Source organism: Cajanus cajan, chromosome 3 (genome assembly GCF_000230855.2).
Source record: "Cajanus cajan strain Asha chromosome 3, NIPB_CcT2T_4, whole genome shotgun sequence".
NCBI classification, from domain to species: Eukaryota; Viridiplantae; Streptophyta; class Magnoliopsida; order Fabales; family Fabaceae; genus Cajanus; species Cajanus cajan.
The window spans coordinates 26137623-26153653 of record NC_138519.1 but is presented as its reverse complement, the minus strand read 5'-3'; the positions used below and the strand labels follow the sequence as shown (position 1 = coordinate 26153653).

Genomic DNA, 16031 nt, shown 5'->3' with positions numbered 1-16031 from the left:
CTAATCCTTATGCAACCTCACTACCTTACTGATATACCACTCTATCAATTTTATCAAAGGATTTCTAAGGGTAAGACATATAAACTTGGCGAGTCTATCCACTGAAACACAAATAAAATCAATCTCTTAAGCGTCTTAGACAAACCTACCACTAAGGTCTATCCACTCACCATCTCACTTCCAAAATGGAGCGTCTAAGTGCTACAAAAATTCCTAAAGACTTCCAGCATACTAAACACGAGTATACAAATTCCTCTACTCCTCTCTTTATCTTAGGCCACCATGCTTCTATTGCACCACTCTGATACATCCTTCTAAGGTCCCGACACATCTCAGTAACTCCTAAACGAATGTTAAGAATACTCTTATGTCCTTCCTCTAAGATCATTTTTCTTAATTCAAGGTTACTAAGCACCCAAGTTTGTTCTTGCACCTCAAAACAATGTCGATTTCTACTCAGAAATGGTTATCTATACTTCTACCAATTTTCTCCACTTGGTTCCCTAAGAAAGGATCTGACTCCTAGGCTTCTCTAATCTCATTTATTAATTCACTAGTCACTTTCAACATAATCAATTCAATGATCCTAAGGATAATCTCACACACCAAGCATAAGTCTCTAAATTCTTTAATCAAATCCAACCCTTAAATCATCAAAAATAATATATCAGAGGTCATCATAATCAAGGCATCTGCCATAATATTGGTTTTACTTCTATGTTCATCTCTAAAGATCAAGCACCTAAGCGTAAGTTTACTAGGTATACATATCAGATCTCTAATTTCACTACTCCATCTACACCCAAGTTAAACTCTTATCCATCACCTTATCCTATAGCATCATATCTTGTCACCAAAATGAATCAACTAATAATGCTTCTCCAATTTCCTTCAACAATCCATTCGTTACTCAGTCATACTTAGTCTCACACTACTAAAGGTAACCTTATAAGCCAAACTTAAATCTCTAATTTGAGCCAAAAAGATTCATCTCTCCAATCATAAGGGAAGACAAATATAAAGGTCTCATACTCAAAGCATCGGTCACCAAAATGGCTTTGCCTGGATAACAAATAAGATCAAAATCTTATTCCTTAAGAAATTCCAACTATCTCTTTTATCTCATATTCAACTCTTTTGGTCAAAAGATATTTAAGGTTCTTATGATCACTAAATACCTCAAACTTAGAATCATATAGGTAGTGTCTCCAAATCTTAGTATAAATGACAAAATTGCTAACTCAACGTTATGGGTAAGGTAATTCCTCTCATGAATTCTCAATTTCCTAGAAGCATAAGCTACTATTGTTCCTTCTTGCATCAACACTCTGTCCAAACCTATCTTAGAAGCATCAACCTATACCACAAAAAGTTTACTAAGATCAACCAATGCTAACACTAGTGCACTAGTCGATCTTTCCTTAAAAGTTTGAAAACTACTCTCGCACTTACTATCCCCCACAAGGACAACACTCTTCCTAGACGACTTAGTCAAAAGTAATGCTATCTTAGAAATTTACTCAATAAATCTCTAATAGTAATGAGCTAACCCAAGAAACTCCTAACCTCATTAATAGACTCAAGTATCTCTCACTTAAGCACAACTTCTATATCAGATAGATCTACGGCATACCTCCGCCAGAAATTACAGGACCTAGAAAACTCACTTCATACAATCAAAAATCATACTTAGGTAAATTAGCGTATAGCTGTCTTGGATACATCTTCATCCTCATCTCCAATATGATGATATCACACCCTAAGGTCAATCTTACTAAACACATAAATACTTGTTAATTTATACATAAGGTCATCTGTCCTCATATCAACATACATGCACATCAAATCATATTAGAATACCTATTTAAACCTTCATATATATACCATTCCTAAGCATGTACGAATCAATCACCATTTACTCCATATAGCATGTACATGAACCAACTTTACCACATACCATCATATCATCTTAAACAATCTCTCAATGACAAAACCTCAAAACATCATATCCAAATCTATTTTTTTTTTTTTTATCCTTGCTATGCCTAACAACTCAAAAACATCATTATAGCATATACCTACCTTCAACAACTGTCAAAGCAAATGACACACAAAGAGTTATACTCATCCAAATGATCTCAAACCTATCTCAAAAGAAAGCTAAGAAAATAAGATACAACTCTTATGAAGACATAAGATTCCAAAAAGATCATCTTCTTAGCTAAAAGTTTCAAAAACCTCAGCAGATATATTCGGCGCTTACAGCTAGACCTTTGATCACTAAAGTAGCTATAAATGGAGTTCTAGACCTTCGTTTTACCTAATTCCAGTTCCATTGGAAAGATAACGTCTAAGGCTATAACTTTTGTGAAGACCATAAAATCTAAATCTGTCAATATGGTAGTCATAATGGCACAACAAAACTGCAGCCAAAATATCCTCTACACCAAACAGCAATAGTATATCAATATATCTAAGGCCACAAAAATACACCAACCCTTCCAAACTCACACCTCAACTTCATATTCAAGTTTCCCACTACAATCCTAAACCAAAAAAACTCACATATTTAGCACAACAGACTTAGAAAATAAAACTCACATGCTACCTAAACCATAAACGGTAAACATGCCAACACCAACACTCAAGGAAATTACCAACATTTCAATCTCTCGCCAAGGAGACAATCACCTTAGATTCAATCGCTACAACTATAGATGTCAGAAACTTCACTAATCGCAAACTCTTAGTACACTCGACAAATCAATGTATCACTCACATCTAAAGTTCTAGTTGGCTAGCACAAGGCTTCGTTCACTATTACTGGCACATATGTTTGCAACACGAGCGATACTATTTAACCACTACTTCTTACATAAGTAAGAAGTATCAAAACCAATGAGTAATCATCAACTAAGCTATATCATGTCTTCCAGATAAATCCTAAGAACACAATGCACACAAATAAATAAACAAAATCAATCATCACATTAGCACATCAATAAGTTACAGTCAAATCATCACATTACTCATCTACCAAACAAGCATAGTAGACTCATAACTCACGGCCGATTGGATCAACCTGCTCTGATACCACTAAATGTGACACCCTTACTACCCCAACACATATATAATATAATTTAATTAAGAAGAATAAACTTTCAAAGGGTTCGTAAAAGGGTTCACATAAAACTTCAAATCTGTTCTTTCTTCAATATAAGAGAATGACTGAAAAATAAAACTTGAAAGGTAAAATTTAAGAGTTTACAATTTTAAAATCATTTATTACAATACCAAATCCATATAAATATTTTGTCCTAGAAATCCTCTGCCCCGATGTCACACTATCAGAGCATTCCCATAATTTAACTGTTGGCATTCTAGATGTCACTCGTAGCCGGATCTTCTTCACCTAAAATATCCACAGTTTATACGGTGAGAAAAGAAAATATCTATATGCAAAGTACATACAAACACATCACAATATAATCTCATAATTCATTATTTAATAAAATATATATATATATATATATATATATATATATATCAATCATTCATCATCTTCACATCTCAATTCACATTTAACAAATATCATTTCCACATCCATAATTCACACCAATCTCACAATTAACACTATGCCAAGGCCTCGCCACATCTGACACAAGTGATACGGGTTAATTGCCTCCCACACCAAACCAGGGTCACGCCCTCCCTGTAGCATCACTTACCCAGGGGTCGTGCCATCCCTAGTCATTAAGGAGTACGCTCGTCCCTGAAGCATCACCTACCTAGGGTTCATATCATCCCTGATCATCCAGGAGTACGCTCGTCCCTGAATCATCAACTACCCAGGGTTCGTATCATCCCTGATCATCCAGGAGTACGCTCGTCCCTGAAGCATCCACTACCAGGGTTCGTATCATCCTCGATCCTTTAGTGTGAGGAACCACAATCACATTACAATCCACATAGTCTCTTGCAATTAACTCTGTGCCAGGGCTGCCATAATCGACATAAGTGGTGTGTGTTAACTGTCTTACTCATCCCACACCATGCTAGAGTCACGTCCTCCCTGTAGCACCACTTACCCAGGGGTCGTGCCATCCCTAGTCATTAGTGTGAGGAAACACATCGCAATCACATTTTTAATCATGTCCATACAACATCTCATCTCATATCACGATTCCATATCACATACACAATTCCATATCACATACTCAACAGATAGTCTAACAAAATAAGGGTTTACACATCATCAAGCAATTCACATCTCGATCATCAATTCTTATAAAATAATATAAGAATAACATTCATAAACTAATATAATAAACATTGGAATTATCAATTTAATATAATTTCAGCACAGTAAAACCCCTAATTGTTCCAAAACCTAGTTCACAGACACTTTTCTACAATTTCGTTCTCTCTCACAGATCATCATTCTTACAAATTATTCGCATATTTATAATCCTCAACACGTACCGAATCTAATGGTATAATTAATTCCTCAAACAGAAATAATCCAATTTTTCCAAAACCTAACCTACAGGCACTTTTCTATAATTTCGTTCTCTCTCCTAGAGCATCATTTTTACAAATTATTAGCATATTTATAATCCTCAACACATACCGAATCTAATGATATAATTAATTCCTCAAACAGGAATAATCCAATTTTTCCAAAACCTACCCTACATGCACTTTTCTATAATTTCGTTCTCTCTCCTAGAGCATCATTTTTACAAACAAATTATATATTTATTGTCCTAAATATATACAGAATCAAATAATGCCAATAATTCTTCAAACAGAAATAATTGTAAAATTACTCATAATCCTAAGGGCTCTTTTTCTACCCAATTCCCTCATGCAACTCCACATATAAATAATCCGTTTTTCCCCCGTACCTGGATAAATAGGAACTCGGGCAGAACCTCCTCCTCTTTTTCCTTAAACAAGGATCTGAACTAAAACTGGAGTAGAACCTCATCCTTTGAGTTCCTCTTGGTCTTCAGAGAGAAGAAGAGGAACGAAAGAGAGAACAGAAGAGAAGAGAGAGTGAGAATGAGAGGTGTGTAGAAATGAGAGGATTTGAGGCCTATTTATAGGATTTTTCGCCCACCTACCACTACGGCCCGTTCCAAAATCGGAACGGCCCGTTCTGGGCCCTTCAAACCTACGTAAATTTTTCAACTAGAACGGCCCGTTCCCAAACCAGAATGGCCCGTTCTCAAACCCAACAGAATGGCCCGTTCTGCTTCCAGAACGGCCCGTTCTCCAAACCAGAATGGCCTGTTCTCAAACCCAACAGAACGGCCCGTTCTGCTTCTACAATTTTGGTCATACTCACTATTCCAGAACGGCCCGTTTCAAAATTGAAACGGCCCGTTCTGGGCCACGAATTGGGCCTTTGGCCCACGAAAAATGGGCTTTTACAATATGTACCCATGATCAACACAAAATATATCTAATATCCACTGTCTCAATTTATCGACATCAGCGAAAGGCATAAAAAAATCGTATACCTCCTCTTCCATTGTTTGTCGACTAAAAAAATCATTATACAAACACAATCAATTTTAACCGATATGAAGGACAGAAGCAAATATATAGGGCTTTTATGCGCTATATTTTCTCAAGATCAATATAAAATGTATCTAGTAATTTTTCGACATCAGGATAAGACATAAAAAGATTGTATACCTCCTCTTCCATCATTTGTAGACTAAAATAATCATCATACCAACACAATCAATTTTAAACGAGATGAGGGACAGAAGCAAATATATAGGGCTTTCATGCCCTATATGTTCTCATGATCAATAAAAAATGCATCTAATAACAATTGTCTCAATTTTTCGACATTAGCGTAAGGAATAAAAATATCGTATACCTCATTTTCCATCATTTGTCGACAAAAATAATCATCACACCAACACAATCAATTTTAACCGAGATGAGGGACAGAAGCAAATATATAGGACTTTCATGCCCTATATGTTCTCATGATCCATACAAAATGTATCTAATAACCACCGTCTCAATTTTTTGACTTCAGGGTAAGGCAAAAACAGATTGTATACCTCCTCTTCCATCATCTGTCGACTAAAATAATCATCATACCAACACAATCAATTTTAACCGAGATGAGGGACAGAAGCAAATATATAGGGCTTTCATGCTCTATATGATCTCATGATCAATACAAAATGTATCTAAAAACCACCGTCTCAATTTTTCGACATTAGGGTAAGGCATAAAAAGATCGTATACCTCCTCTTCCATCATTTGTCTACTAAAATAATCATCATACCAACACAATTAATTTTAACCGAAATGAAGGACAGAAGCAAATATATAGGGTTTTCATGTCATATATGTTCTCATGATCAATACAAAATGCATCTAATAACCACCGTCTCAATTTTTCGACATTAGGGTAAGGCATAAAAAGATCGTATACCTCCTCTTCCATCATTTGTCGACTAAAATAATCATCATACCTACACAATTAATTTTAACCGAGATGAGAGACAAAAACAAATACATAGAGCTTTCAATCCCTATATGTTCTCATGATCAACACAAAATGCATTTAATAGCAACAGTCTCAATTTATTGACATAAGGATAAGGCATAAAAAGATCGTATACTTTCTGTTCCATCATTTGTCGACTAAAATAATCATCATACCAACACAATCAATTTTAACCAAGATGAGGGACAGAAGCAAATATATAGGGCTTTCATGCCCTATATGTTCTCATGATCAATACAAAATGTATCTAATAACCATCGTCTCAATATTTCGACATCAGGATAAAGTATAAAAAGATCGTATACCTCCTCTTTCATCATTTGTCGACTAAAATAATCATCATACCAACACCATCAATTTTAACCGAAATGAGGGATAGAAGCAACTATATAGGACTTTCGTGCCCTATATGTTTTCATGATCAATACAAAATGTACCTAATAACCACCGTCTCAATTTTGCTACATCAGAGTAAGGCATAAAAAGATCGTATACCTCCTCTTTCATCATTTGTCTACTAAAATAATCATCATACCAACACAATCAATTTTAACCGAGATGAGGGACAGAAGCAAATATATAGGGCTTTCATCTCCTATATGTTCTCAAGATCAATACAAAATGTATCTAATAACCACCGTCTCAATTTTTCGACATCAGGGTAAGGCATAAAAAGATCGTATACCTCCTATTCCATCATTTGTCTACTAAAATAATCATCATACCAACACAATCAATTTTAACCGAGATGAAGGACAAGAGCAAATATATAGGGCTTTCATGCCCTATATGTTTTCATGATCAACACAAAATGCATCTAATAACCACCGTCTCAATTTTTCGACATCAGGGTAAGGCATAAAAAGATCGTATACCTCCTCTTCCATCATTTGTCTACTAAAATAATCATCGTACCAACACATTCAATTTTAACCGAGATGAAGGACAGAAACAAATATATAGGGCTTTCATGCCCTATATGTTCTCATGATGAATACAAAATGCATCTAATAACAACTGTCTCAATTTATCGACATCAGGGTAAGACATAAAAAGATCGTATACTTCCTCTTCCATCATTTGTCGACTAAAATAATCATCATACCAACACAATCAATTTTAACCGAGATGAGGGACAGAAGCAAGTATATAGGGCTTTCATGCCCTATATGTTCTCATGATCAATACAAAATGTATCTAATTACCACCATCTCATTTTTTTGACATCAGGATAAGGAATAAAAAGATCGTATACCTCCTCTTCCATCATTTGTTGACTAAAATAATCATCATACGAACACAATCAATTTTAACCGAGATGAGGGACAGAAGCAATTATATAGGACTTTTGTGCCCTATATGTTTTCATGATCAATACAAAATGTATCTAATAACCACCGCTCAATTTTTCGACATCAGGGTAAGGCATAAAAATATCGTATACCTCCTCTTTCATCATTTGTCGACTAAAATAATCATCATACCAACAAAATCAATTCTAATCGAGATGAGGGACAGAAGCAAATATATAGGGCTTTCATCTCCTATATGTTCTCAAGATCAATACAAAATGTATCTAATAATCACCGTCTCAATTTTTCGACATCAGGGTAAGGCATAAAAAGATCGTATACCTCCTCTTCCATCATTTGTCTACTAAAATAATCATCATACCAACACAATCAATTTTAACCGAGATAAAGGACAAGAGCAAATATATAGGGCTTTCATGCCCTATATGTTTTCATGATCAATACAAAATGCATCTAATAACCACCGTCTCAATTTTTCGACATCAGGGTAAGGCATAAAAAGATCGTATACCTCCTCTTCCATCATTTGTCTACTAAAATAATCATCGTACCAACACATTCAATTTTAACCGAGATGAAGGACAGAAACAAATATATAGGGCTTTCATGCCCTATATGTTCTCATGATGAATACAAAATGCATCTAATAACAACTGTCTCAATTTATCGACATCAGGGTAAGACATAAAAAGATCGTATACTTCCTCTTCCATCATTTGTCGACTAAAATAATCATCATACCAACACAATCAATTTTAACCGAGATGAAGGACAGAAGCAAGTATATAGGGCTTTCATGCCCTATATGTTCTCATGATCAATACAAAATGTATCTAATTACCACCATCTCATTTTTTTGACATCAGGATAAGGAATAAAAAGATCGTATACCTCCTCTTCCATCATTTGTCGACTAAAATAATCATCATACGAACACAATCAATTTTAACCGAGATGAGGGACAGAAGCAATTATATAGGACTTTTGTGCCCTATATGCTTTCATGATCAATACAAAATGTATCTAATAACCACCGTCTCAATTTTTCGACATCAAGGTAAGGCATAAAAAGATCGTATACCTCCTCTTTCATCATTTGTCGACTAAAATAATCATCATACCAACAAAATCAATTTTAACCGAGATGAGAGACAAAAGCAAATATAGGGCTTTCATTCCTACGTTCTCATAATCAATACAAAATGTATCTAATAACCACCGTCTCAATTTTTCGACATCAGGGTAAGGCATAAAAAGATCGTATACCTCCTATTCCATCATTTGTCAACAAATAATTATCATACCAAAACAATCAATTTTAACCGAGATGAAGGACAGAAGCAAATATATAGGGCTTTCATGCCCTATATATTCTCATGATCAATACAAAATGTATGTAATAACCACTGTCTCAATTTTTTGATATCAAGGTAAGGCATAAAAAGAGCGTATAGCTCCTCTTCCATCATTTGTCTACTAAAATAATCATCATACCAACACAATCAATTTTAACCGAGATGAGGGACAGAAGCAAATATATAGGGTTTTCATCCCCTATATGTTCTCATGATCAATACAAAATGTATCTAATAACCACCGTCTCAATTTTTTGACATCAGGGTAAGGCATAAAAATATATAGGGCTTTCATCCCCTATATACTTCTCTCTGCCTAGCTGCCTCTTAGTTGTTGTAGACATACCAAGAACACCTAACTAAACACGCAGAATAAAGCCATATTCTTTCTGGCTGAAAATGCAAAGAGGAATAAAATTGTAAACAAAGAATGCTCAAGTGATCAAAGTAGTTACATGGTAATACAGGTGTTTTCTCAATGCATACTGCCTCACCTGACCTTCGAAACACATCAGTTACGATACACTCACATTTCAAATGATGACCAATATCCTCTAGCCACACATTATAGGAGCAAGAACTCTGATTAGGTATTGGATCATAAGAAAAATTGTCCCATCTTCTGATGAAGAAAACCTGAAATGATGTTAATGTGATGCATATAATCAGAACTTATTAGAAACATTGTTTAGTTAGCAACTAGCATTCTCATGGTCATAAAAAAGAACCACCCTAATAATTGTTACATTGTTAGATACAAAGGCAATCACCCATCAGCTTCAGCATTCAGGAGAATTAGTCATTGACATGGGACAGACTTTACTGACATGGTCAATAGTATGATCCTTGATGCCCCACACTCTTCTAAATTACAAGAAAATGAAATGAATTTTAGACACATGCACCGTACAGAAGCAGTAATAAAAATTAACTTTCATGTTATCTATTAATTTTCATGTGCGATAAGTGTTTTTATTCCTCTTGAGCAAAGTCTTGAATTTGAATCTTGTATATGTAACATGTTCAAAGAGCTAACCCCACCATGTTATGGATGTTCCAGTTTTAAACAATGTCTCTCATAGAGTTTAGAGGATACCCATAAGTATAATTTAGATAAATACAGCACTCACAATCTCATGATATCCAAATTAAATTATTTGGGCTTGGATCGATTAAGCAAAGTCTTAGGTCCAAGACTTGTGAATGAAAAAAAATATGATTAGATTGAGAGACCCCACTAAAGGTAGCTAACCAATTTCTCTAACAAAGATTAATCATCGATAAAATTGGTAGACATTTCACACCTATAACATTGTGAGCCAAAATAAAATCTATTTGCGAAAAAATTAGGAATGTTAGGATTTAATGATTCAGAATAAATTAGGAAGATAAAATCCTAGGATTAAAGATAGAATTAGTTAATCCCGAATTCATGAGATTTTTTCCTTTTTGTAATCTTTCCTTGAATGATTCATGGGATTCTTGCTTCCTAAGATTAAGGAATCAGCCTTTTATGTTTAAGTAGTACCCCACTATTATTGTGGATTATTCAATAAGAGAATACTTTCCTAAGAGAATATTTTCCTACATATATCTACACTATATTAACAAAACCTGTTAGTATCTAAGTGGATAACTAATTCAAAAATGGAAAGACATCACTGCCCATAGTGATAATTTCTTTTACCTACTTATTTGGCAATGCTTTTAAACTAGCTCTTCGAAAGTACTTAAAGTTTCTTACTACATGTTAACTAATACAAATGATTTTTTTTCTTTTGATTATGAGCATTCAAAAAATTTATTATTCATTTGCTTATGGTAAAATATTGCATACCTATTCAGATAATTAATTTTGTGGGTTTTTAATACTTTTTAAAAAAGTATTTTCAAATGTTTGATATAAGCCACTCCCAATATTTGCTATCTAGTTACAGTAAGGTTTTCTATGCTCTATACTGCCATCTGAGATTAATTATGGTAAAGGAATCTTGGGAAATAAAAATTAAATTTGTTCATTGAAAAAGTAGAAGTATGCTGCATCAATGTAATGAATATCACCATACCATTGGTATCTTATATCTTTCTTGTACTTGCTCCAAACATGTTGAGTCTCACTATTTGGAATCACTTCAACAGCTGTAAGTACGTCACCTTCAACTGCCTTTCCGGTCAGAGCAAGCATCTCCACATATGGAAGCTCTAGTGGACAATGAAGGAAAGAACAACTTTAAAATCTTGCAGGACAAAGGTGCTTCACTATTTAAAAATAAATGCAATGTAACAGAAAAATGGGAGATGGTTACCTGGAAAAATAATGTTAGTTGGAACAGATAATATGGGTTCTCCGACAACTGAATCTGAACGAACAGGTGTATATTTGGCGGAAAGGATGAAAATGTTAATATATAGAATGAAATACAACTATAACTTAATTGTTTTCCCTGTTGAAATTATAGGGTTAGGGTGGGGAAGGAGTAAAAGAGACAAAGGAACGTCCCAATAATAAGATATTTAATGAATATTATAAATAATGATGTGATACAATACAATCATCCTCTTTACACTAGTAATTAGTTCAAACACCACTGTAACAATACTCGCACAGGCCCAACCCTGTGATAGAATGAGACTATTAACCCTAACTAAATTAAGAGTAACAAGTTAGGGAACTCCTAAAAACTGCTTCCTTCAACAATCAATCATCTAAAGCAACAAGGAATGAATGATGAAAAACCATTTCTTCTCTCAAACTTTCAAGTTTAAGTTTAGAAAAACTAATATGATTAGCATGGCATTCAATACACTATCTTCATGGTCAAAAATAAAAAGCCAAAAGATAATATAGAATAATTACCCAAACAACAAACGATAATTGTAATCTGAATCAGTAACTTCGTAGATTTTAGAATTTGCCCCATTAATCAATTCTATGGTCCCCTCGTTATTTTTTCTATACCAGCTAAAGAGACTTTCTCCTTCATGTCCACCAAAATATTCACCTTCTCCAGAATAAATTCCCGAGGACAACTCTTTCACATGTACATTAGAAACTACTGGAGGAGCTGCAAATTATTAAAGGAGTGAGAAAATAAAATGTGCTAAATACCACACATTAATTGTCAATAAGGGAAACAAAATGGCTAATAGAAATGAAAATTTAAAACATAATAAAGCTTATCACATGTGCAAATGATCACAAATTACAGTGGGCACACCCTACATCATATGTATAGGTGCTGAGCTGTACACATCACCCACAACAAAAATTTCAAACCATGAGATGGAAAGCTATCAAGTATCAACAGACAGTGAAGAATGAACTTCTTGCAAAGAACTGCAGAGATACCAGGGGGAACTGGGGTACTGCAAATTGCAATCAATGGCTCCCCACATTTGCCATCTGCACGAGTAGGCACCCAATACAAAGCCAAGTAAGCTCCAACATCTTTAAGTAATGGTTTATATGTTCTGCCATGACAAGGAAAATAATAACAAAATCATCAACTACAGATACATTTTCTCATAAAATACATGTGAACAACAAATCAGTACTTACGGCTCTGTCCCACATATTACAACATCAGAAGCATTAGATATATCTAGTAGTTCAGATCCTTCAAGTTTATGATTTGTCCGATACCAAATATACTCTCCAACCCCTTCATGTCCACCAAAATATTTTCTCAGTGGTATAAGTTCTGTGTCTTCACAGCAGTCAGGAATTACAAGATCCATTCCCTTAGGATCCGCTGCATGCAGTAGATGATAAATAAATTATATTAGAAATGCACAACTATTTCATAAAGCATTATAGAATTCAAAAAATCAAAATTATACCTCAAACAAACTGTTAAAAGAGAGAGAACCAAGAGGCAATATGAGAAACCGTGTTAGTTCAAAGAAGAAAATACTATATTTATGGGGTGTGGGCTAGAAAGTAAAGGGCTGGGGCACAGAGACAATTGCTATATGTTTGATTTTAGATATGGTAATAGGACAGCATAAAGGAAAGGACATAGTATAAGACAAAACTCAAACTTTGTTACTCAGGAAACTAGAGGACAACTTTTTGTCCTCTGCAAAACATTACCAAACAAAAAAAGAAAAGAATAACCAACACACTTGGTCACTATTTTAGCCCCCTATCTGATCAAAACTGCTGCACAACAGTTATATTAAAAAGGCTCCATGACAAGGATTGTTGTATAAGACAAAGATACAACCAAAAATTTTGGGATACTGTGATGTTGATCAGGTAGGATATCCTATAGATTGACATTCTACTACTGGACATTTTATATTTCTTGGAGGAGCAAGAAACAAAATGTTATTACTTGATCCAATGCTTAAGCTGAATATTGAACTATGTCCTTGGTTACTTGTGAACTTGTACAGATTAAAAACTTTTTCAAAGAGATAAAATTCTGTGAAGTTAATCCAACGAAATTGTATTGTGATAATCAGGTTTCCCTACACATTGCATCCAATCCAACGTTTATGAGAGAACTAAACATATAGAGGTTCACTGTCATTTTGATAGAGAAGTTGTCCCAGGAAATTATTACTAAATTTGCCAACTCCAATGAACAGCTTGCAGATGTTATGACTAAGCTGTTGAGGATTTTTTATGTTCCAAGCTTCACAAATACAATTTGTATGCTCTAGCTTGAAGGGGGTTGATAGAATAGCTTATCAAGAAAGCTTCTTAAATATTCGGATCAGTGGTGATACACTGACTTTTCTCCCTAAACTTAAATCTCTTTTACTCAAGTAGGTATAAACCCACATTCTAAGACCAAAAGTCTCTTGTCTAAAATTGATGACAAAGATGTTTTAGTTTATATATGCCAAGGCAATTGGCATCTATAAAAACGTTATTAACAAACAAAATCAAGTAAACATGTTTGTTGGAAAGTCACCTCATTTGTGATAACCCCTAGCCTGCCATAGTTGCAGCCTCTTTGAGGGCTGCCTTAATTGTAGTCTCAAGGGCACTGTTTAGTCCAACATCAACTAAAGATATGGTTTAAATAAAGCTTATAAAACTTGGACAACTCTCACCATACAAACTAGTTTTGTAGGATTGAGTTACATCCTAAGCCCCCAAATTCTAAAATGGTATCAAAGCTTAAAATCCATTGTGCCAATTAAATAGTAGAAAACACAATACTTACAATGGAGTACATAGAAAGAACATTTAACCAATACTTACATAGATCTCAACACAAACAACAATGAATAAAAGGAATTTATTAACCAAGAGAAGATGATAACCCAATTCAGAATTCGCTAACATTGTTGGTGAACAATCTCCAAACAAGGCTCTCCAAAAGTATGCTATAGTAGTTAGTACAATTAGTACTATCAATGCACTAAACCAATATTATCAATATAAGACTCTAGGGAGTTCAACAACACTCACAAACCACATGTGTGCTTGGGATCATTCCCAACATAAACAGAACAATTACATTGCCCAAGGTACTTTTGCCAAAAATCATCCATCAATCAAACAAACATTTGCTGCACTGGAGAATTTAAAACAAACAAAGCATAACTTATTCAAAAATGCTTAATATAATTGATAAATGATCAATTTCAGTGAAATTAATATAAAAGCATTTCTCAAATGAATTAGCTATTAACTAGATGAAGCAGGTTAATATTTGGTAAAAGTAATTACATGGCATTGATAACACTGGTTGTATCTTAAATTCCACTTATAAAACTAGGGCCATGTTATTTAATGTTAACAAAGTAGCTACTAAAATCATAATCTGTCCAACTCCAAGTTCACAAGCAAAACAATCTTACAAGGAGAAATCAGATCAGACACTATGCTCATTGGGTTGCCTCTGATTCCATCTTTGCGTACAGGAGTATAGATTATTTCAATGCACGTACCAACATCCTCAAGAGTCAAATCCAAAAAGTCTGCTAGTCATAAAAATTAAGCATTTACTATTGCCATCACAAATAAATAACACTTGGCTGATAAAACAACAAACAAAAGTCACCATTGCTACTTAATTTCTCTCGTACACCATTGTCCTTTACCCTAAACTACTCATGGGTACAATCTCCTTGCTCTCTGAAAAGCAAGCAACAAAATTCCTTGTAAGGGTAAGTAACTAAGTGGATAAAATCAAAAGGACTAAAAGTGGAGAGACATGAAGTTATAAGCAATGGATAACAGAAGCCTGACCCTCCACTATAGACAGCATTAAAGTTCAAGCACTGCCCTTCTATCATTGATCCAATAAATTCCAGCAAACGACAAGTTGGGGGACCTAAATTTGCAAAGTAAAAATAGTTGTATCCTTAAAAATGTCTAGCCCATAAAAAAAATTGTCTAATAAAACCTGTATGTCTTTATGAACAATATAAAGACTCAAGAGCTCCCCAAGAAAGTAAGAAATGCTTAGTACCAGGTATTATAGGCCCAATTTGTTCAGACAGAACCATGGGTCCACGAGCCCAATCACTTCGGATAGGTTCACATGAAACAGAAATAAAGGAGCCAATGTCATCAATTGAGGGCACATACGTTGCAGTGGTGGCACCCACAATTTCATTTTTTGAGCCATCAGAACCAGTCTGCATAAAGCCATATATGATAATCAACCAAATATTTAACTGACTAAAGACAGTGACAACAATAAAACAAATTATGGAGGAAAGTGCTATTTATTTTGCAATCATATGGCAAACACAAGGAAGTTTTTGTCTGTGGACATGCTTTATTAGTTTACAATAGTATAGATACCCTCTATGAAGTTCAGATCATATATATTAAGGCAGTTTCTAGACTACCAACATTGT

The 16031-nt window shown here is 34.4% G+C and overlaps 1 protein-coding gene across 2 annotated transcripts; it reads right to left on the bottom strand.

Moving 5' to 3' along the window:
- Positions 1-10676: 10676 nt before the first annotated feature.
- On the bottom strand, positions 10677-13644 carry LOC109790947 (187-kDa microtubule-associated protein AIR9). 2 transcript variants are annotated; one of them, XM_083070739.1, is made up of 3 exons: positions 13047-13644; positions 12766-12958; positions 10677-12677 (listed from the first exon to the last, which is right to left on the bottom strand). In XM_083070739.1, exons 2-3 carry the CDS (start codon positions 12942-12944, stop codon positions 12431-12433), a joined length of 426 nt encoding a protein of 141 aa, XP_082926865.1. In that variant the 5' UTR covers positions 12945-12958; positions 13047-13644; the 3' UTR covers positions 10677-12430. The 2 variants fall into 2 exon arrangements, with proteins under 2 accessions (XP_082926865.1, XP_082926864.1); XM_083070738.1 differs by having other exon boundaries at positions 12766-13643.
- Positions 13645-16031: the final 2387 nt, after the last annotated feature.